This window comes from Medicago sativa, chromosome 4 (assembly GCF_051527215.1).
Source record: "Medicago sativa cultivar Bolivia chromosome 4, Bolivia_mono, whole genome shotgun sequence".
Lineage (NCBI taxonomy): Eukaryota > Viridiplantae > Streptophyta > Magnoliopsida > Fabales > Fabaceae > Medicago > Medicago sativa.
The window spans coordinates 61,844,961-61,867,147 of record NC_140752.1 but is presented as its reverse complement, the minus strand read 5'-3'; the positions used below and the strand labels follow the sequence as shown (position 1 = coordinate 61,867,147).

At 35.6% G+C, this 22,187-nt stretch overlaps 2 protein-coding genes and 1 pseudogene across 2 annotated transcripts; 1 reads left to right on the top strand and 2 right to left on the bottom strand.

The window, feature by feature from the left end:
* Nucleotides 1-10,315, top strand: SIZ1 (DNA-binding protein with MIZ/SP-RING zinc finger, PHD-finger and SAP domain-containing protein). Its single transcript, XM_085701997.1, has 17 exons — nucleotides 1-136; nucleotides 231-349; nucleotides 1,615-1,695; nucleotides 1,900-1,942; nucleotides 2,530-2,602; nucleotides 2,834-3,008; nucleotides 3,216-3,346; nucleotides 4,041-4,109; nucleotides 4,592-4,679; nucleotides 4,760-4,835; nucleotides 4,984-5,057; nucleotides 5,180-5,287; nucleotides 6,359-6,520; nucleotides 6,607-6,711; nucleotides 6,799-6,879; nucleotides 6,956-8,174; nucleotides 9,597-10,315. Exons 2-17 carry the CDS (start codon nucleotides 326-328, stop codon nucleotides 9,734-9,736), a joined length of 2,649 nt encoding a protein of 882 aa, XP_085558123.1. The 5' UTR covers nucleotides 1-136; nucleotides 231-325; the 3' UTR covers nucleotides 9,737-10,315.
* A 3,040-nt stretch (nucleotides 10,316-13,355) lies between these two features.
* Nucleotides 13,356-15,282, bottom strand: LOC146930464 (uncharacterized; annotated as a pseudogene).
* A 1,100-nt stretch (nucleotides 15,283-16,382) lies between these two features.
* LOC146930463 (cytochrome B561, amino-terminal protein) lies at nucleotides 16,383-21,190 on the bottom strand. Its single transcript, XM_085701994.1, has 7 exons — nucleotides 20,919-21,190; nucleotides 20,768-20,823; nucleotides 18,858-19,765; nucleotides 17,858-18,056; nucleotides 17,546-17,731; nucleotides 17,046-17,422; nucleotides 16,383-16,862 (listed from the first exon to the last, which is right to left on the bottom strand). The coding sequence occupies exons 1-7, from the start codon at nucleotides 21,086-21,088 to the stop codon at nucleotides 16,722-16,724; spliced, it is 2,037 nt and encodes a 678-aa protein (XP_085558120.1). The 5' UTR covers nucleotides 21,089-21,190; the 3' UTR covers nucleotides 16,383-16,721.
* Nucleotides 21,191-22,187: the final 997 nt, after the last annotated feature.

Here is a 22,187-nt window from a genome sequence, read left to right as displayed (position 1 = left end):
AATTACAACAAACAATTTACAACAACAGCAACAAAGTTACACACGCAATCCATCAATCAATACTCCCTGCCGCGTGCGTGATTTCAACAAACCCTAATCTCCAAACCCTAATCACCTCCGATTCATTCTTATTACGGTATCTTCTCTTCCAATTCTAGCTTAATTTTTTCTAATCTCTTCGATTAATTCCATTCATTTTCATTTGATTTGATTTCATTTGATTTGATCAGATTGGTTACTACTGCGGCATCACCATGTGTTGATTATTCGCTTCTTGATTGAGTCTGTTGATTCAGTTTTTGGTCAATTCTTAGGTTTTGTGGAAATGGATTTGGTTGCCGGTATTAAGGTATATCATCGTCATAATCTGATATATTTATGAATTCATTAATTTTTTGCTTATGTTGGAATATACGAAGCACAAACACTGACACGTCGACATCTATAATAATTAGATATGCCTTCGATCAGTAGTGTCGGTGCTACATAGGTTGTAATTTGAGTTTTTTGATATTGAATTTATATGGACAGTGGAGGAGGAGGTTTTTTTAATGGCAAGCTATGCGGTATATATGCATTTTCGATTGGTTGGATTTTTAGGTGTTATATAGTTTTAGTCATGGTCATTTGGTTTGCAATTCGCTTTGCTATGTGGTACGGGTTCAGCTACGTGGGGATATATATATATAGTTGGTTCACTGTTTAGTTTCGTGGTACGTTTTAATGCTAATAATAATTTTTTTATCTTGTCTAGTGGAAAATAATGAAGTTTGGCTATAATTATTAAGAAATAATCCCAACAGCTAAGAATAATAAGATAAGAGTAGTACATTTTTTTAAGAAAATAGACCCGCATTGATTGTTGACAGATTGACCTTGTAGTTTATGTTCTTAAATTAATGTTATATTAGTCCCTCATCGGAAGCGTTTAAACAATAGAGAAGAGGATTAATATTTAAAAGGCAGCATGTATCACACAGTTCATTGTACCATGGAGTCCAAATTAGCGCACTATTGCAAAATTGCGTGTGCGGGTTCCCATGTCTAGTTAATGGTTACAAACCAGTTTTACTACGGTTGTTTCCATGCCTAATAAAACTGGTAGTGAATTATTTTATTGTTCGTCATTTCTATGAATTGGGTACAGATTTGTGCAAACCAATTTATAGAAGTACCTCCAATTGGTACATACGAATTGGTTCGCAGTTCTCATGGCACTCTAGCAAATTATTTAACTATTGTTTAGTTAAGCATGGAAGCATTGTCTAAGGTGTTCAGCACATATTTTTACCTTGACAGTCTTTTAAATCAATAACTTTTTTTTACATTACCTAGTTTTTGTGCAAGTATTGGTCACTTTGTGAACGATGTGATTTCATAGTTGGATGCCTTTCAAGTTCATTTTATTATGAATTATGATGCTATTAAAGAATTGAAAAGCAATATAAGTAAAATGGTAGTATATATTTACACTTGAATTTCAGTTGTATTTTTTCTGGAAACTGTTTCATATGTGACTTCTTGCTCTTCTTATTAGTTTTTATGTCAGTATTGAATTTTTATGCGGTGATATATTAATTGGGTATGCTATTATACTTCTGACCTCTCTTATAGGAAAAATTAACATATTTCCGTATAAAAGAGCTCAAGGATGTGCTGACTCAGTTAGGACTTTCAAAACAGGGAAAGAAGCAGGTGAGACAATCAAACTATTACCAAATCTGTCAATGTTATCTGTTTAGCTTTTTCTGCAAAACCTTGAATGCTAACGACTTCATTTTGTGGTCCATGTGCTGTTTCCTTTTTAATCCTGAATTTAATATGCTGTTTCGGTGTTTTTAATATGACGTCTTGGAGTTTTTGGATGATGTGATAATGCCCGTGCTTTGTCTTCTGTAGGATCTCGTCGATCGGATATTATCCATTCTCTCAGATGAGCAAGGTAAAATTATACACGGGTTCAACCATAGAGTCTAATTCTATCCTTATACTTCTCTGCTATGCTTTTACTGGGGTTGTGATATTAATACCGATGCATTGGAAGTTTCAACTATACCTGCATATGGAAATGTAGATGTTATGAATCATTTACTGAATAGGCTGTATCTTCAATGTTCTGTATATCTCTTCCATTATCCTATTGAAATTAGCAATAATAGTTTTTGTCATAATTGTCTTTGGTTAAACTTTAGATGGAATCTTAGGCCAAGGCCCTTATTTTTTTTTTCTCTCTCTCACCCCAACGGTAAACCCTCCTTGTTGAGTAGTTAATTCTAGCTGTTTGCTTTCATACAGGCTTCAATTCGACTCCAAGTTTGATCCATTTCCCCCTTCTCTCGCATATGTAAATCTTAATTGACATAGTCTGATAATTTGAAATGAATGTCTACTTCGTGGGTTATATTCGATTATATAATATTTGTTGTATCGTGCATCTAATTAATTGTGATTTTATCATGTGGGATCAATTTCCTTGTGTTCCTTCATCCTTTCTCATGTAAACTTAGAAACCTTTTGCTTTTGTCTCAGTTTCCAGAATATGGGCCAAGAAGAATGCTGTTGGGAAAGAGCAGGTGGCAAAATTGGTGGATGACACGTATAGGTCAGTTTTAGCACCTAGCAGCTATTGTTGATGCTGCTATTTTGCTTTCGCTATGCTTCAAATGCATGTCATAACTCATAACTTAAAATGATTGGATGTATTCACAGAAATGATGTGGTACTATGCCATTAGGCCTGGTTTGGGTTGATTATGCTGCTTCTTATATTCTTTAACCCATTCCCTTGGCCTTCCTATTTCTTATTGGAGTTTTTGTATTTTGCTTTTACTCAGGAAAATGCAGATATCGGGAGCCACTGATCTAGCATCAAAGGGTCAGGTTGTGTCAGATAGTAGTAATGTGAAGGTTAAAGCTGAAGTTGAAGATTCCTTTCAAATTCAATCTACTACAACTACAAAGATTCGCTGTCTCTGTGGAAGTACATTGGAAACAGGGGATTTGATCAAGGTGAAACATTCAATATTTTTCTTCGTTCTCCATGGTCCATAAAATTATATGCCCCACTGTACATGCAATATTTCTTTATTGATAATAATCATCTAACTTATAACTTCATGTCTAACTTTTTGTGATCACACGTAATTTTCATGGATACCTCCTGCATGTTGCACATTTGATAACTTTTGGACTTAAATTTTTCTCATCTTACTGCAGTGTGATGATGCAAGATGCCAAGTGTGGCAACACATCAGTTGCGTTATTATTCCAGAGAAACCTATGGAAGGCATCCCACCAGTTCCTGATAAATTTTATTGTGAACTATGTCGACTCAGTCGTGCAGACCCGTATGTCATGTTCTCTTTCTTTGAATTTTTTCCTTCATGGATTAGGGCAAATTTTTTATTTTTAAATTTTGTATCTAGTGTTTTACTGAAACTGTTTTAGTGTGAGGCTGTTATCGTTGAAGGATTGTGTTGATGACACAACTTGATTATGATTTTCATTTTTTGTAATGTAGTATTCTCAGTTGGTGTAGTGAACTGGTCTTTGTAGTTGTGACATGCTACCATGTTGCAAGCTTATAATTTTATTATTGACATGATGATATTGTTTCCCTATTGTGACCCATTTTTAGTTGTGGAGTTGGTGAATATGTTTATGCTTACCCTTCTACAATAACACAGTTATATCTTAATATAGTAGTTATGTCTGCATATACTTATTGCGTTAAATTTATGGCTCATGAAGTTGGTTTTGAATTATAGATTACTTTTTTTGCTTCAACGATTAAATTCTTTTGTTCTTTGTATTCTTGGGGCCTATTTGGTTTGCGGCTTTCAATTTTCATTTCCTATTTTCATGTTTTGTTAAAAAATGGCACTTGTTTTCACTCTTATTTTCTGTTTTCAAATATTTGTATGGGAAACAATACAAAAGTTCCTCTGGTTATTTTATCAAAGATTCTGTCCTTTATATTATTTAGCATTTTTTACTTTGCTGCCACTAATTTCATATTTTCTGTTGTTCTCTCTTTTATAGGTTTTGGGTTTCAGTATCTCAACCTTTGTTACCGGTAAAGTTGGCCACAACCAGTATTCCGACTGATGGGTGAGTACATGGTGTGGATTTATTGAAAATTAGACATAGTTGGTGCAATCGTGTTCCTTTGTTTTGTAGTAAAATAATTGTCTTGTTTAATATATGGCTTCATTCTGACTTGAATACTACATTTTGGGGGTTGGGTCATATTGCTAATAATTACTGGCAGTTAGTGCAAATTCCTTTGCTGGATTAACTTTTGACTACTCTGCAGAGACTGTAATGGTATTCCATTTACCACTTATATTTTGTTGATTGAAATTCTATGGTGGTTGAATTTTCTTTTTTGAGGTAGAATTACCTCTGGACAATACATTAAGATTTTCTTTTCTTTTATTTAATGGGTCTAGGCTAGTAAACTTCATTGTCTTCCCAAGACACAATCAAATGACCGTGTGCGAATAATTATCTGCTTTTATTGTTTCAACCTAATCTTCATTGCAGTATTTTGCTTGGTTGGCCTAAATCATATTCCTGTTTGAATTGTTCAGTACCAACCCAGTGCAGTGCGTGGAGAGAACATTTCAACTCACAAGAGCAGACAAGGACATGGTATCAAAACAAGAATTTGATGTTGAGGTTGGTTTGGATTTTCAGTGCTTGTAGGTTAATCCATATCTTTCTTCTTTCGTTTGCTTATTTCGAAAAATTACGTGTAGGCTTGGTGTATGCTTCTGAACGACAAGGTTCCATTCAGGATTCAATGGCCACAGTATACAGACCTAGCAGTTAATGGTACTTTCATATTTTTCGATATCTTCTTGCTGATTTTCTGTATCATGTTGTCGTATCAGTTTTAATTTTTCTTGCATGTGATGCAATAAAAAGCCAAATATTTTCCTGTGATTGCATTATAATTTGTTCTTATTAACTTTGACTATAGGTCTTCCTATTCGAACAACTAATAGACCTGGTTCTCAGTTGCTTGGAGCTAACGGTCGTGATGATGGTCCAATTGTGAGTTGCCATTTATTTTAACTTGTATAAGTCTATAAATATTCTGACTGCGGATTCATTCACTATTTAAGTTTTGTTTATTGTTAAATTTTATTTAACTTATTATATTTTTCCTTTTTCAGATCACGCCGCATACAAAAGACGGAATTAATAAGATTTCCTTAACAGTATGTGATGCTCGCATTTTCTGTTTAGGCGTTCGAATTGTCAGAAGGCGCAGTTTGCAACAGGTAGATTGTACACTAAGCTTGATTTTTTAGCAAGCTATTTTGAATGACTCTTGATTCCTTTAGTCCCTCCTTGTGGTACTGAACAATAAGTTCGATGTTGAGCATTTCCCTGTACAGTGTCAGTCTGAAATTCCTGATATTGATCCCTATTCCCTATTGGTTTGAAATTTAAAAACTTACTATGCTTTTGTGTCTGTACTTATTTTCTTTGTCAATTTTGAAGAACACCTGACTGTCGGAAAGCGCAACTGCGCATGGACCTCAAGTGTTGCTTCTACTAAATTGAAATAGTTTGATTTTTTTCTAAATTCCTAATTCTAAGACATACGATTTAGACTTGTGTTGTTTCACATGATAATATTTGTTGTAAATATATTTGCATGCAACTGCTTTCATTGATGTTAAGCATTTCCCTGTACAATGTCAGTCTGAAATTCCTGATATTGATTCCTATTGGTTGGTTTCTTTAAATTTGAAATTTAAAAACTTTCTATGCTTTTGTGTAAGTACTTATTTTCTTTGTCAATTTGAATAACACCCGACTGTCGGAAAGCGCAACTGTGCGTAGACCTCAAGAGTTGCTTCTACTCTAAAATTGAAATAGTTTGATTTTTTCTAAATTCCTAATTCTAAGACATACGATTTAGACTTGTGTTGTTTCACATGATAATATTTGTTGTAAATATATTTGCATGCAACTGCTTTCATTGATGTTAAGCATTTCCCTGTACAATGTCAGTCTGAAATTCCTGATATTGATTCCTATTGGTTGGTTTCTTTAAATTTGAAATTTAAAAACTTTCTATGCTTTTGTGTAAGTACTTATTTTCTTTGTCAATTTGAATAACACCCGACTGTCGGAAAGCGCAACTGTGCGTAGACCTCAAGAGTTGCTTCTACTCTAAAATTGAAATAGTTTGATTTTTTCTAAATTCTTAATTCTAAGACATACGATTTAGACTTGTGTTGTTTCACATGATAATATTTGTTGTAAATATATTTGCATGCAACTGCTTTCCTTGCATTACTCCCACACATTTGTCGTTAAATAGTTGAGTCTCTGTTATCTAGATCCTAAACTTAATTCCAAAGGAGTCTGACGGTGAGCCTTTTGAAGATGCTCTTGCACGCGTCTGTCGTTGTGTTGGGGGTGGAAATGCAGCTGACAATGCTGATAGCGACAGTGATTTGGAAGTGGTTTCAGATACTTTCAGTATAAGCCTTCGTTGTCCGGTAAGGTTTTTTTCGTTTCTTTGATTATATTTGTAAATTTGTAATACACGAAGTCCTATTAATCAGTTTTCTATTACCATTTATAGATGAGTGGTTCAAGAATGAAGATTGCCGGAAGATTCAAACCTTGCATTCACATGGGTTGTTTTGATCTTGATGTTTTTGTGGAAATGAATCAACGGTCAAGAAAGGTAAGATTTGTAACAAGTGAAACATGATTTGTCTGATCCCCTCCATTGTGATTTTTTACCTTATGAAAAATTTAATTGTTTCTGCAGTGGCAATGTCCTATATGTCTCAAAAACTATGCATTGGAGAATATCATCATTGACCCTTATTTCAATCGCATCACTTCTATGGTAATTTTTCAATTAACCATTTATATGTTCATAAATCTTATATTTGAAGACTAATTTATTTGGTTTTCTGGTACAGATGATTAATTGCGGTGAAGATGTTACAGAGGTTGAGGTGAAGCCTGATGGCTCTTGGCGTGTTAAGGCAAAGAGTGAAAGTGAACGTCTGGATTTAGGGATTCTTGGCCAATGGCATCTTCCTAATGGATCCCTTTGTACTTCTACTGCTGGAGATATCAAGAGAGTAGAAACACTGAAGCAAGTAAAACAGGAAGGTTTTTCAGATGGACCTGCTGGTTTAAAACTTGGCATTAGGAGGAATCGCAATGGGAATTGGGAAGTCAGTAAGCCCGAGACAACAAACACCTCTTCTGGTCATATATTAAGGGAGGTTTTTGGAAATCCTGAACAAGTTGTTATTCCAATGAGCAGCAGTGGCTCCGAAAGTGGTCGGGATGGTGATGATCCCAGTGTTAACCAGGGTGGTGGTGGGCATATTGATTATTCTACTACCAATGGAATTGAGATGGATTCTCAGTCTCTCAATAATGTTGATTTAGCTCGTGGATATACTGCGCATAACACATCTGCTCAGGTGGGTGGGGCAGAGATAATTGTTCTTAGCGACTCTGAAGAAGACAATGACATATTGGTGTCTCCTCCAATTGCAAATAACAACCACCAAAATGATATTGCAGATGGTTACTCCATGCCACCTCCTAGAATTGTTGACCCATACGCTGAAGATCAGAATCTCGGTGGAAGTTCATGCTTGGGGCTTTTTCCTAATGAAGATGATTTTGGAATATCTTCCCTGTGGTCATTGCCTTCTGCATCTCAGGCTGGTCCAGGATTCCAATTGTTCGGTTCTGATGCAGAGGCCTCTGATGCATTGGTTCATTTGCAGCATGTTCCTATTAATTGCACCTCATCACTGAACGGTTATGCATTGGCTCCCGAAACTGCTTTGGGATCTGGCAGTCTCTTACAAGATTCCTCTGCTGGACGGACAGATGCTGACTTAAACGGTGGTTTGGTTGACAACCCATTGGCATTTGCTGGAGATGATCCCTCACTTCAGATTTTTCTCCCCACAAGACCAGCTGAGTCGTCTATGCAGAATGAATTGAGAGATCAAGCAAATGTCTCTAATGGTGTTTCCACTGAAGATTGGACATCCCTTACTCTCGGAGGTGGTGCTGGCGGTAGTAATGGTGATGCTTCCACTCAAAATGGATTGAATTCTAGACACCAAGTCCCATCCAGAGACAATGGCGCAAATACTTTGGCTGATTCTGGTTTGTTGCACTCCGACCCTTCTAATTCATAAATGTTCTTTACCGCTTGCATTTTTAGTCCTTTGTTATAACTAGTGTGTGAGTTTGGTCCTTCAATTAGAAGGGGATTATGATTTCTGAACACATCTCCATGCCAACAAAACCTGTTGTTGTTAAAATACACTTTTTTTATCTTGTAAATTAATCCCTATTTATGATTCACTTACTGGAATTAATTTATTTTTTCGTCATTAAATGCAAACTTTATTACTCTCTGATCATTACAATTTCTGCCCATTAAATTGTATGATTTCAAACCACTAGATCAATATGAAATCAATCGTAGGAAAATTGCCCAAGATTTTTACTCTTTCATGGGGCCATCAATTAGGGAGCCTGTTCAAAAATTGAGTTTGAACAATAATTGTCATGACATTGGATGATTAATTGGGTTCAAAATAACAGATGATTGGTTGGATTGGGTTAAAAAATAGCGAATCCAATCTATTTGGCTATATTATAATGTCATCTGATGAATGATTGGGTTCAAACTAAATTCCAATTCACTGCAAATCAGTTTTGCTAAACTTTCATTGTGTACAAGTTAATCAGAACTAAAAAGTTAATACCATCCAAGTACATAAAATACCAGTTTATACCTATTCGTTAAATTGCTACCTTTGTGCGACTAGGTCACAAGTTTGAGTGGTGGAATTAGTCTGTTTCAAATGTGAGATAAGACCGCGTACATTAGATTTTCAATGGATACGACCTTTCATAAGATCATCTCACAGTTCGCCTTTTATAGCACCAAGTTGCAATTTATTTTTCATTTGATGGGTTTTCAAATTTGAACTTAAAAACCGATCCAATTCCAATAACTGTTTCTGGTTTAGGTCGTTTTATTGTGGAAAGTTAGTATTCTCGGAATTTTGAAGAGGATAGAGTTCTTAATTCTTTGATTTTTGGTAGATTCCTAACTTTAAATAAAAGTTCAATTTAAAAGGTGTAAGAAAGTTGCCGGGTTTCTTGTATTGAGCACTGCTATGCAAATGGTTAGATAGAAACTGTAGATTTTGTCTTGGATTTGTCATAAATAAGTACTCCATGTTGCTGTGTTTAGTCTTCCTCACCATATGAATCTTGGTGCGAGCAAAATGCGTTTAATTCGACTACTAGTATTAACAAAATGAGTCAAATGCCCATATTTTGTTTACTTAGTTAGAAAGCATTAATGGCTATTTTGATATTTTGAAAAATGTGGAGGATGCTAATCTCCTTCACACAAAGTCGACACGGTTAATGTTTCCTATATATGTACATGTGTATCCAGCAACTTCTCACCTTCTGCATTGTTTATGGTTCCCCTTGTTCTTGATCAGATAATTGCATTTTGATTGAGTTTGTAAATATTTTCTTGATTAACCATATCTTCTTGTGCAGCTTCTTTGCTTCTTGGTATGAATGATGTAAGATCTGACAGAGCAAGTAGACCAAGGTCAGGTAGTCCTTTCACATTTCCTCGCCAAAAACGTTCTGTAAGGCCCCGCTTGTACCTTTCTATTGATTCGGAATCGGAATAAAGGTGTCAGAACTTGTTTCAAGAACTTTAGGAACTCTTAGCACCAGATATTGTATTTAGAAATTGAAAGAAGTTGGAGGCATTTTTGGTCCTCATAATGTGGCAGTATGTATTGAGGCATCTCTGGTGGAAGATATAAATTGGCCCTAATGCTTGCACCTGCCCCTCTTTGGCAAATGATATTGGCTGCAAAGATTCTTGTTTCTCCATGCTTGATATTGAAGTTGACGGGTTGTGGTCAATCCATCATTCCTTTATTCTTCAATTATCTACCGAGGGTATAGTGCTGGTTTTACTGTATAGTTGGTCATTCAATCTGGTAGTTTAAACTTCCTAATTTGGTGGGTAAAGTTTCCCATTAGGAATATTTTATCTGCATTTTTGGCTCTGCGCATGAGAGCAAATAACCTGTAAATGTTTAGCCTTCGGATTCAACAAGAGAATTCAAATAGTTTTTCTATTTCAAGGGCATAACTTTTTCTGACTTGTGCCCATTTTTACATCTGGATTTAAATATTTATTTGTAAATAATTTAGTCCCAAAAGTGCGTCTAGAATTGAACTTTTTCATTGAGGATTAATTCTTCCTGTTTGTCTATTTTGTTTTAGCTGATCCTGATGTTGTTCTTTCTGTTCTGTCGTCCTTTACACAGTAGTTTTGCAAGAGAGCCCTCTAGAACTTCGGAATCTGATTGTTATTCTTTTCTAAATGAATTATTTCAGTGTCTGTTTGGTAAATGGAGATTGACAGCAGATGTGTAACTTAACAAACATAATAACAAGATACTGGAGCATCATGATTTGCTCAAGGTCTTCACATCAATGCTATAAGAGTGAGTTCGTGATTTATATCTAATCAGTTGGTCACATGGTGTCTTTATTGTTTTAACGACAGAAATGGCTTATTTGGTTGCTTATAAATTCACCACAACTCTTAAATAAGCTATAAGAGTGAAGGTGGGAAATGACTTATTTGGTTGCTTATAAATTCACAACAACTCTCAGATAAGAAGAGGGAAGGTGTGAAAAACAAAGCTATAGGAGTGAATGGTTGCTTATGATTTATAAATATTTCTCCGACTCAACTAAAGTGAAGAGAGAAACAAATGAGAAAAAACTGAATTGAGCAATAATTAGGGGGCATTTCAGAGACACGAGAATAAAAAAAAAAAAAATCATCATTGCATTCTTTATTTTCCATCATATTTATACATTTCTTTATTAAAAAAAAAAATACATCCCTCACTGATAGTATGACACTATTTTTTGAGAAATCTGATTTTTATTGGGATTCACATTTTTTACATTTGAAGTTTTAGTTTTTTCTTTTTTAAACAATTTTGAATAATATACATAAAATAATAAGATTTAATTTACATCTGAATCTTCACACTATGTAACTTAGTTTATTATACTATTCAATTCAACTTGACACATTAGCAAAAATAAGTTTTGAAAATTTTTCAAATCTGAAGAATATATTGTTGGATGACAATGTGTACCCTTTGGGTAGGATACTATAACGTTCACCCTCATATCAACGTTTATAAAAAAATTCTCATACCTGAGTTCATACCCTTGTGAGCGACAAGTTTGGTGTCTGTCCCCATATCCTGAGTATTTAAGTGTTCGTACCTGTGCCTCTTTCCCGCGCTTTAATGACAAGAAAAAACAATAAATAACAAAAAAATGTCACAACCTAATTAAAATATATCTGAAATCTCTTAAATCAACATATAAAATGCTACACATTGTATTATTTAGCCAAATAAAAAGCTTCTAAAATATAAAAAAAAACAAGTTTATATTATAATAAATATCAAAGACTTAGGATTAATTAATTAATTTGAGTTTTACATAAACTTATAGTTATATATAATGTGCGGGTGTGCATTTAAGTGTAGTGTAAAAAAAAAAAAAAAATAGAAAAACGTGTTTGCTTGTTTTTTCGGTTGAAAATTGACAAGAAAAACGGGACATTAAATGAAATCACTTGATAGTAGTTATAGAACTCAGAAGATTCATGGGAGATCCTGTTATTGGTGTCCTGATAATTTTTTTTTTTTTTTTTTAAGAAGCCAAATAAATGAGTAATTAGCCAAATACCCCCCGAAATTGCAAGCGGAGTCAATTACCCCCCTGTAGTTAACGAAATATCAATTACCCCCCGAAATTGCTTAACAATGATCAATTTCGTCCATCCGTCCATTTCTGCCGTTTGAATGGTGACGTGGCCGTTAACTGGCCAAATGGCACATCCACGTCAGACAGTAGATTAAGACATGTCATAGGGGGGTTTTTGACTAGTTTTTTTTTTTTTTAAAGGTTTGTTTTGTATCTGCAACGGTAACTTCTTCTTTGCTATGTCAATAACCATAGCTTCATCTTCTTCCTCATTCTTCTGCATCTCAATTCAGCATTCTTCCTTCTAAACCGTTTGAAAATGATGGGTGGTGGATTTGGATATACAAATAACATGTAATCAGACTCATTTGTATTAGGACCCGACTTAGGGAATGGAACTCTGATTGGTGGTATTCCTGAACTTGACGTTGCCACCATGTGTGTGTATGCCCGAACTTGTGATGCTCCTCTCATTGTAGATGGCTGGAGTGGTGGTGGTCCTCTCATTTGAAAATGCTGAAATAATGGAGGTCCTCTAATTATAGGTGGCTGGAGTGGTTGTGGTCCTCTGATTGGGGGTGGTCTTGCAGCAAAGCCATCAGGGCATACGTTTACCTGACAGCTGCCAATATCTGCATGCACAAGTCATAGCTTCTAAGTCCACATCAACCTTGATGCTTCCTTTTTGGACTTGGTACCTTAAACGTGGAGGACCAGTCCAAGTAGGTGTCCACTTGTTGCTTTCAATTAACTCCTTTTCTAAACGACTTGCTTGTACTGGACAAAGAGGCCCAGTTCTACCACCAAACTTCACCTTTCTTGTAGTCATGGTTCTCATGATGTAGCATCTAACCTCTTCAACCATTGTCAAAATAGGCTTTGTTCTGTAGTTCACTATCTTTGCATTAAACACCTCACAATTGTTGTTTGTAATGCTATCAACCTTTGAGTTTTCTTTGAAGTATGCCCTTGTCCAAGCTTCTTTTGGCCACTTGTTTAAATATTCCCAAGCACTTTTTTTCAGGCTTTTAACTTTATCCATATGCCTATTGAACTGAGACACAATAGTTGACTTAGCACAATCCCAAACAACACCTCTTAACTCCTTATCTTTCCAGTTCTTTGTAAAGTTTTTCCACAAGTGCATTGCACAATACCTATGTGCAACACCAGGCATGACTTCTTGAACAGCAGGAATAAGTCCCTGCGCAACACAGAACAAAAATTTAAAATAAACTGCATGTAAACGAAAACATTCTGTCAGAACCCCCCCTGTAGTTTATCAGTAATGATCAAAAAACCCCCTGTATTTTATCAAAGTTATAACACATTAAAACTGCACATATATTTCTGCACTGTCATAATTTAGTAATGTTCAAAACTGTACATATATTTCTGCACATATATCCCAAGCACTTCTTTTGGCTATACACACTTATATATGTTTCATAAGTAGTAATAACACAAGTAATAATAACATAAGTAATATAAGCATGTACTGGATAAGTAATAATACCTTCTGCATATCAGATATTAAGTTCCAGCCATGTTGCGTATGTTGACCCAAGTCATTTTGCAACAAGGAAAGAAACCATTTCCAGTTATCTTTGTTTTCAACATCCACAATTGCATAAGCAATCACATAAATATGATTATTTGCATCTTGGCCAACAGCAAACAACAATTGACCACCATAATAACCTTTTAAAAAGCATCCATCCAAACCTATGAATGGTCTACAACCAGCCTTAAAACCCTTCTTGCATGCATCAAGACAAACGTAGAACCTCTGAAATTGGGGCGGAGAATTAGGAATAGGTATGGTATCTATCTTTAATGTTGATTTCGGGTTGCTCCTCTCTAACTCTTTGGCATAGTCCCATACTAGGCCATATTGCTCCTTTTCAGAACCCTCAACCACTTCTCTAGCTTCCCTTAATGACCTTGTTATTTTTGAGTCAGAAAGAATCACATTAAAAGCTAGCTTGAAGTGATCATATACCTCTTTATGTGAGATAGTTGGCTGAACTCTAACTTTATCCACTAACATCTTAACCACCCATCTTCTATTTGCTGCTGATATGTAAGAGTCCCTGCTGCAAGTATGTTCTTCATGGTATGCCTGAATCTGAAAGCTTTTTCTTCGATCATTCCTACTGCAGTATATTTCCCACTGACATCCGTTAACATCCTGCTTGCACTTAGCCCTCGCTCTATATGACTCATCTTTTACCCAGCGTATATCTGCGCCTTTCGAGATTATGTAGTCCCTAACAGCTTCTTTAAAAAGAGCCAATGATGCAAATTCCATACCCGCTTCCAAAACAACTTCACCAAATGATGCACCTTCGTTGAACTGAGGGAAATTGGCCTTTTTAGTACCGTCACCATCAGAATCCGTACTTATTGGAGACTTCAGCACTTCAGAATGATATGAATCATCGCCTTCACTTTCACCTTCCCTTCTACCTTGCACAATACCACTTCCACTTCCACTATCTTGATAATAACTCTCTCTATGACCTGGTGCATCTCTAAACTCAACATGGTAATCCTCGTAACCACTATCTGAATCACTATCACTTGGTGATAACACAGACCTCTTCCTTCGAATAACCCTTTTCACCTTTTTTTCCCCTTCCGTTGTTTAACCTCCTTTCTCATCTTCGAAAGCGCCTCATTCAAAGTTTGCTCTGGTTGGATTAATTCATCAGCGCATGGAAAATCATTTGGATTTTGATTTTGTCCTGCACCTTCTTGCCTTGCTTGAGACTCTTGACCAGATACATCTTTTGGCTCTAAATTAACTCTTGTTTGCGTACGTTTTTCAACTTCCCTAACAAGTCCTTCGACAAATTCCATGTCAGCATTCTTCACTGGCTCTTTGGATACTTCACATGCACTTATCTAAGTTTCAGCCAACTTCATTGCTTCTTCAATCTCTAACCTTTCAGCTTCAGTGATATGCTCCACCTCTACACACTCCATAACATAATGTGTAACGTATACGTCAACACAATTTCGATTTCGCTTTGCAGCGTCAACCATGTTGATTACGTCACTATCAACAAACAATGGCCTCAACCCCAAATCATAATCTTCGCCAAATTCTGCCCTCATCCACTGCAAACCCTCAACATTCCCATAATTACCACACTGCACAACCATTTTTTTTAAGATCAGGTATGCAAACGAGGTCTGGGTCTACATCGCACACACGTCTTTGATTCCCTGTATATTCACGGTTACCTCTTCCATTTCTTACAAACCTCCCTCCATGATACATGACAAGTGATATGTCCCCATTCATCCTATACATCCAGAAAAATAACATTGAATCAGAATAATAACAATTTAACCCTAAAAAAACAAACATCAAATAAACATGCAAAATCAAAGAAATTAATAACATTCAAATACTATAATATCACATATAAACAATAATAGGATGATTAAAATGGTAAAAGAGATCATTTACATATCAACCTTATTTGTCAAAAAAATCTAATCTTTAACATGCAAACTCATTCAAATGGTAAGATTAAGATATAAAACAGTAAGATTTTCACCATTTTAGTAGTTTTTTTAGAGCAAAAACAGAGCAACAACGTTTAGAACTTAAGAGAACTGTACCTTTCGTACGTGTTGCCTTACGGTGACGGAATGACGACGGTGACACGAGCAAGAACAAACGCGAACAAACGCGAGTAATTGATATTTCGTTAACTACAGGGGGTAATTGACGCCCCTTGCAATTTCGGGGGGGTATTTGACTATTCACTCCCAAATAAATACTCCCTCTGTCTCTAAATAATAGTAGTTTAAGGTTTATGCACGGTTATTAAGGAAATGATTAATTGTGTTGATTTTGATGGTAAAAGTAGTGTCACTTACTAAAACACCCTTATTAATTGTAGTTAGTGGAGTAGTTAAGTTGGATGAAATTCAATAAATAAGGGTATAATAATGGAAAATAATAATAAATGCTGCATTGGTATTCTAAAGTGACAATTATTTTGAGAAAAAGAAAAATTGGTAAAGAGACAATTATTGTGAGACGGAGGGAGTATATTAAAAAGTCATTCATGCACAAAGTGTGCCTATAATGAGAAATTACAAGAGTTTCAAGTACAATAAAACAAATACATATATGATATAAACAAACAATTAAAGAGGTGGAAAAACCACCAAAGGTTCAAATCAAAAGAAATTTTAGTTTCCTAGCTTTTAACAACCACCATGCTAACACTTAAATTTTGTTGAGCAATTGCAAGTTGATTATCATCGTTGCTAAAAATCAGTGAATTTATCTCTTTCTACTAGAGCCCAATATAAGTTTTTGTTCTTATGGTCTTGGCAGCCTACCTGTTTGTTGACACCTTTAGTTGCATGTACAAGTTTCCATAGGTTTGGCTGTGGCTGTGGTGCCAATCTAGTTGAAATTACATTCTCATCTTGCCTTAGCCGACATATTTTTATTCATTTTTCCTTAAAAAACAAGTGATAAATTTGAAGAGACCAGCATTATGTTTCGAAATCTATTGTGTGAAAAAAGTCTGATGCGTGTCTGAGCTGTTTGAATTTGTTTTTTTAGTACAAATTAGGTCATCATCTATCTGAATCAGATTTTTGACAAAGTACAAGAACCCAGATTATCACGCCGGACATTGTGACGGCCTCCAGAAACATTACATGATAACTTCAACTGAGGTGACACAATTCTATCAGCTTGCAATTGTCGAATTTGCTTCAAGTAAGTTCTTGCTTCAAAGCATGACTCTATGAAATGTGATTTACTGCATTAGTTTGAGCCGTCATGTCGAATGTTAGCGGAAGGGTTATAGTTTGTTAACTATACACGTCTCAATCTTCAGATTCTGTCTCCATAACAGGTAGAATGCTTAAAGCTGAAGCACCTAGATGCATACCCCTAACGATACCTCCATACCCAACTTTAATCTTATGACACAGAATCAAGATGGAATCCCAAAGTGCTGTTCTTCCCTGAAAAATAAATCTCAGAGCTGTTAGCAAACCAAGATAATAGGCTGTGGTGCCAAATGTTAGCAAACCAAGATGATAGGTATTGGTTTAAAACAATATTGAAAGGTTTAATAGGCTGTCGGTTCATAGTAAATAGGTTGTTGGTTCATATAGTAACATTGGGGCTACAGAGGCTTCACCCACCTGAAGAGAAAGTTGCAGCTTCTTATCCCAGTACAAGGCAAAAATTGGGGGACCCTGCTTTCCAACTACTAGTATACATGCTCCTGGATGCAGCACAGAAGGGACTGAAGACACTACGGAGATGTATTTCTCTGGAAACCTATCCTTTGGAGGAAGGACTCCCAAGAATAAGGGGTTTTTGCTAGACTGAGCTCCAGCATAAGACGTTGCATCCACATGTAGCATCCACTTTGGATGTTCTAGGAAAGCACAAAACAGATACAAGAGCAAGTGAGAATCGGATGGTAGCTCAAGTGTCCACTTCTTATTCTTTTTATCATAAACTTCCCCGCTACCAAGATACTCATAATTCTTCAAGCAGGTTCCTTCAGCAAGCTCTGAAAATTTAGACAAGGTAAATGCCAGCATTAAAACCAATATCAGAAAAATGAACTCCTGCTGCAGAAAATCTGATGAATCTAATGACTAATAGGAAAAAAATTCCATGATTACGTGCCTACCTCGGATTCTTTGCACAGTGTAATCAGCTCGAACACTGCTTTGAGGTAGCAAACCTTTGACCCACTCCCCTTTAACTAAGGACTGAAGTCTTTGGTGTTCAATGACAGCATCGACACAGTCCTGCATGAGAGGAACCAAAGGACCCTGCTGTGGGGACTGTTGCATATTAGGTACAAACGAGTTGGCTGCATGCAAACATGAACCAGTAGGAGAATATCAGAAATCAGAAGTTATCAGCAAATATAATCAAACTGGGAAACATAATATCACTTTTTATTGACCAATATGCATATGAATATGAATCAACATACATTTGGAAGCCTCTATGGCCTGCACAAGAGTAGAATGCAGCTGATGAAGCAATCCATCTTCACTAAGGGTAACTGCTGGTTGCCAGTCTTGAGTCTTATCAATGGATGAACTTGTAGAGGGGGTTCCTGTAGACAGTGTATCATTGCCGACTTGATTGACTGTAATTGATATACCAAGTTTGGCAGCTGTGTTCATAACCTATGAATACGAAAATTTTATTAGTTGGTGCTCAATCATATTTGATGCTTTGTGTATCTAACTTGAACTATATGGACCTCTATAAATACCATAGAACTTCAACCGTAATAATGGAGCACAAGCTTCAGCATTGTAAAACAAGCACAAGCTTGATTGGAAACAACCAAAATGAGGTTTTTACTGGTTTTCTTAGTTTGGGTGGTCATCCAAAACCTAACTTTGGGTTCTTTAAGCCTTTGTGAGCTGAAGATTCAAGAGAAGTAAAACATTTTTCTCAATGTTCAGCCTTTTGGGGTAGTATTAACCATTACCATGACCAATCATATCATAGATTCATAACAACTAAATAATAACATAAAGTATATTTCATACTCTTCTTCTTTTTGGTAACTGCACACCATACCTTGAGTAATTTTTCCTAGTAACCAAATAAGTCTCGTTCTTGTAATACTTTTTGGATAAACACATCCAAATGTAAAACTCATTCTCTAAAAAATAACTAAATCCAAAAATAATTCTTCAAACACAATCTTATTTCAGTTATCTATTATATACACACAAATAAAGATAACTGAAAATAAAATCGCTTTTCAAGTAATTAAAATTGCCAAGCAGTAATTCAATTTGAACAACACACTGTCAATATTTTCTTGGTTTGCTCGACATCCCTTTTGCCAAGGAAGGGTGTGGTACAAATGGAAGAATCTTAGAAATACTATGCAAGCAACATTACTTTGACCATGTATCCTAAAAAACATTACTTTGACCATAAAACAAGAAATGATTAGGATGTAAATAAACCTGAACATGACTTGTCTCAATCTTGTGAAGCAAAGGATTAAGCAAAACTGAAGAGAACCATTGTCTGAGTCCATCACGCCACTGCTCAATTTGAGGATAGACACCCAAATGGTCAAAAGCTTCAACCGCTTCTTCCATGGACATAGGTGGAGGAAGGTCACCACCTTCTCCCTTCTTAGGGGGAGTCTTAAACTTTTGGGAGCCTGGAGACATCCTCACAGGCCTCAATGGTGTATGTCTTTTAATTCCAGAGTTACTAGCCGATCCTGTAACTGTATTAGGGCTCGCTAATCCAAAACCAGGAACTGAAGGTGGTGGAGTAGACAGCTTCCCTGCAGATTCACTTATTCTTTCATCTACTTCAGCTAAAAACTGTTCCAGCTCTTCCTCTGATGTTATCTTATTAGCAGAAGATGCCCTCCTATTAGACCAAGGACTTGAAACTACTGATTCCAGTCCTGCTGTACTCTGTGCAGGTGATACTACTCCGGGAGAAAGATAAAAAGTCGCTGAACCAGGCGACCTCGACAAGTTGCCAATAGAACGACCAGAAGCACTCCTATTCAAATTCGAACCATCAGCATCAACACGACGACTAGGACTTGAAATCGGCTGATGTAGTGGAACAAGCAATTCAGAAGAACCCGGCTGCGGTTTAGACTTCGGTGGCTTCTTCAACGACTCCGGTTGTACCAAATCAACCTTCGGCTTCACTCCTAAAAGCTCTAACTGATGTTTAGTAAGACACATTTGATTCTTATCAACTTTATTAGAATTCGACACAACCATAGGAGTAACAACACCTCCACCATATCTAGTTTTACGTAAAAACACAACTTTGAAGAGTGCCAACATAGTTCCAATGCAGACGATACCCAACAAAATTTGCAGTGTCTTGACAACCCAATCTGAAGTTCAATAAATCAACAACAAAATATAAATCACACCCACATTTTTAAAAACAAAATAATCACTTTTAAAAGTTTTCGTCTGTTACACATTTAACAAAAAAGGAGGACCCAGAAAAAATAAAAGCAGCTTCAACTCAAATGAGAAGTTGTTTCAGTAGCTTCTCGAAAAAAATCATTTTTTAATAGCTGATTTCTTTAAAACAAAGCGATTTTCATTCTAGTACCAAACACAAACCAACTTCTGCTTGTTTGGTTACACTTCTAGAGTGGCCAAAATTGATTCGAACATGTTTGGTTGCTTTCGAGTAGAAATATGAAGCACGGATACGGACACGGACACCGGACACGACACAGACACTGATACGCCGACACAACTAATAATTTGAAAAAATCAGATAATTCAGTGTAATTACAAGTGTCGGTGTCATGTCGGTGTCAGACACGTAATCCGAGGAGTGTCCGTGCTTAGAATTGGTTTTGCCTGCATAATTGATTCTAGTTGAAGCTAGAATTTGGCTTCCGATTCCAGAATTGGTTTATACACACAAATTTATATTCAACTATCCTAACACAAATCACTTTACCTTCAACTCACTTTAAGTCAGAATGAATTTCACAGAATCAATTCCCTTATTAAATTATTGTCACAATAGAAGTGTATGTTTGGTGCTGCATTGACAAAAATTGATTTTGAGTGAATGATTTTGTAGATTGATAGTGGCTAGAAGTGAGTTGAAGGTAAAGTGATTAACATTTGATACATTCATATAAAAGTGAGTTGAACAATAAATATGAGTGTTCTTTCAAAAAAAAAAAAATTGGGTGTTAAAATCAATTATAGAATCAAAAGCTCCAATTTCTAACTCAAGTAGAATCAATCCTAGATGCAAAATCAATTCTAATTGAGAACAACCAAACATGTCAAAATCATTTTTTTTTTCTTTGTAATCTATAACAAACCAGCCCAAAACAAAAACAAGTTAAAGTTGAGAACTTTACAAGCTGTATAAGAGGAAACACATTGAAATTTGAAGATATCAACAAACCCATTTTCCCTACAACAACAAAACATGAAAGTTAGTTTAATAAATAATGAAATTGAATGAATGGTGTTGAATGTGAGTGATGAATGATGTTAAAAAATGGTTACCTGAAGATGATGGCGAGAAAGGCGAAAGCGGAAGCGGAGAAGAAGGAGAAGATGGAGATGAGAGCGTGATTGGATGGTTGAAGACTGTTGGAGGTGAGAACGGAGGAGAGATTAGGGTTTTGGTAAACGGAGAATTTGGATTTGGATTGTGGAGGTGAAGAAGAAGCCATGGTTTCGCTCGCTAGGGTTTTTGAAATGAGGTTTGAGGTTTATACTTCAAGTTCGTAGTTCAAACCATGATATATGCGCTACACAGTTCTGTTCACTGTAGTGATGTGTAAATGTGGAGCGTTCAGTTTTTACACTATCGTGCAAAGTCTATAGAAAGTTTTTTTTTAGGGAAGTCAAAAATTTCAAATCAAATTCCTTCAAAATTAGATTTAAATTTTTTTGACTATTTTATTTTTAAAAAACAAATCCTTCTATTTAAAATGTGATTTGAACTCTTTAAGCGAACATTTAGATTTTGATTGCGAAGAAAATTTGGTTAAGAGAAAAGAGTCCGTCTTTACTTCCATGAAAATTTGGTATAACATAGTAATTCAATAAAAAAAAATTTACTGATTGAAATTAAGTTAAAAATCACTTTCTTGAGATCCATTTTTAGGAGCCACTCTTACCCTATGAAGAAGGACCCAAGCTTTAACAATGGGGATGTTTCAATTTCAATGTTACCTTTATCATTGTGAATAAGACAACCACCACAAGGTAAGTTTCAGATAGATTCTTGTTGAAACTCTATAGGTGCCACTCAGAGGAGGAAAGAAACCGACAAATCTCCTTTAATTTAATCTTATTCTTCCACATTGATGAAGTTAAGGAGTTTTCTTAAGAACAAGATGGATATGGTTATGAAATTACGTCCGAAAATTCATATACAATTTAGAAGAATTAGAGAAAATTAAATGATTTCTTTCTTTCTAAAGTATCCATATAATACCGCCGAAGCAAGTAGACCATGACCATGACACACACCCAATACCCATCATTGTAATATTTCAATCCAACAAGTCATGAGTACCAAGGCTAAACAAATGACTCCATATAGGTTGATTAATGATTTTATTCTAAAAATTCACCTTGATAAGTGGCAAATTGACATTAATTTACCTGTTTATTCTAAGGCACATACTAACTTATTTTGCAAGAAACCATTTGAAAACTTGCATTTCATGTAAAATATTGTATGGCTAGGTCAACATTGAATTCATTTGTCTTTTACTTTGATTTTCACAAAATTTGTAGTGATTTAGAGCAAAATAAAGAATG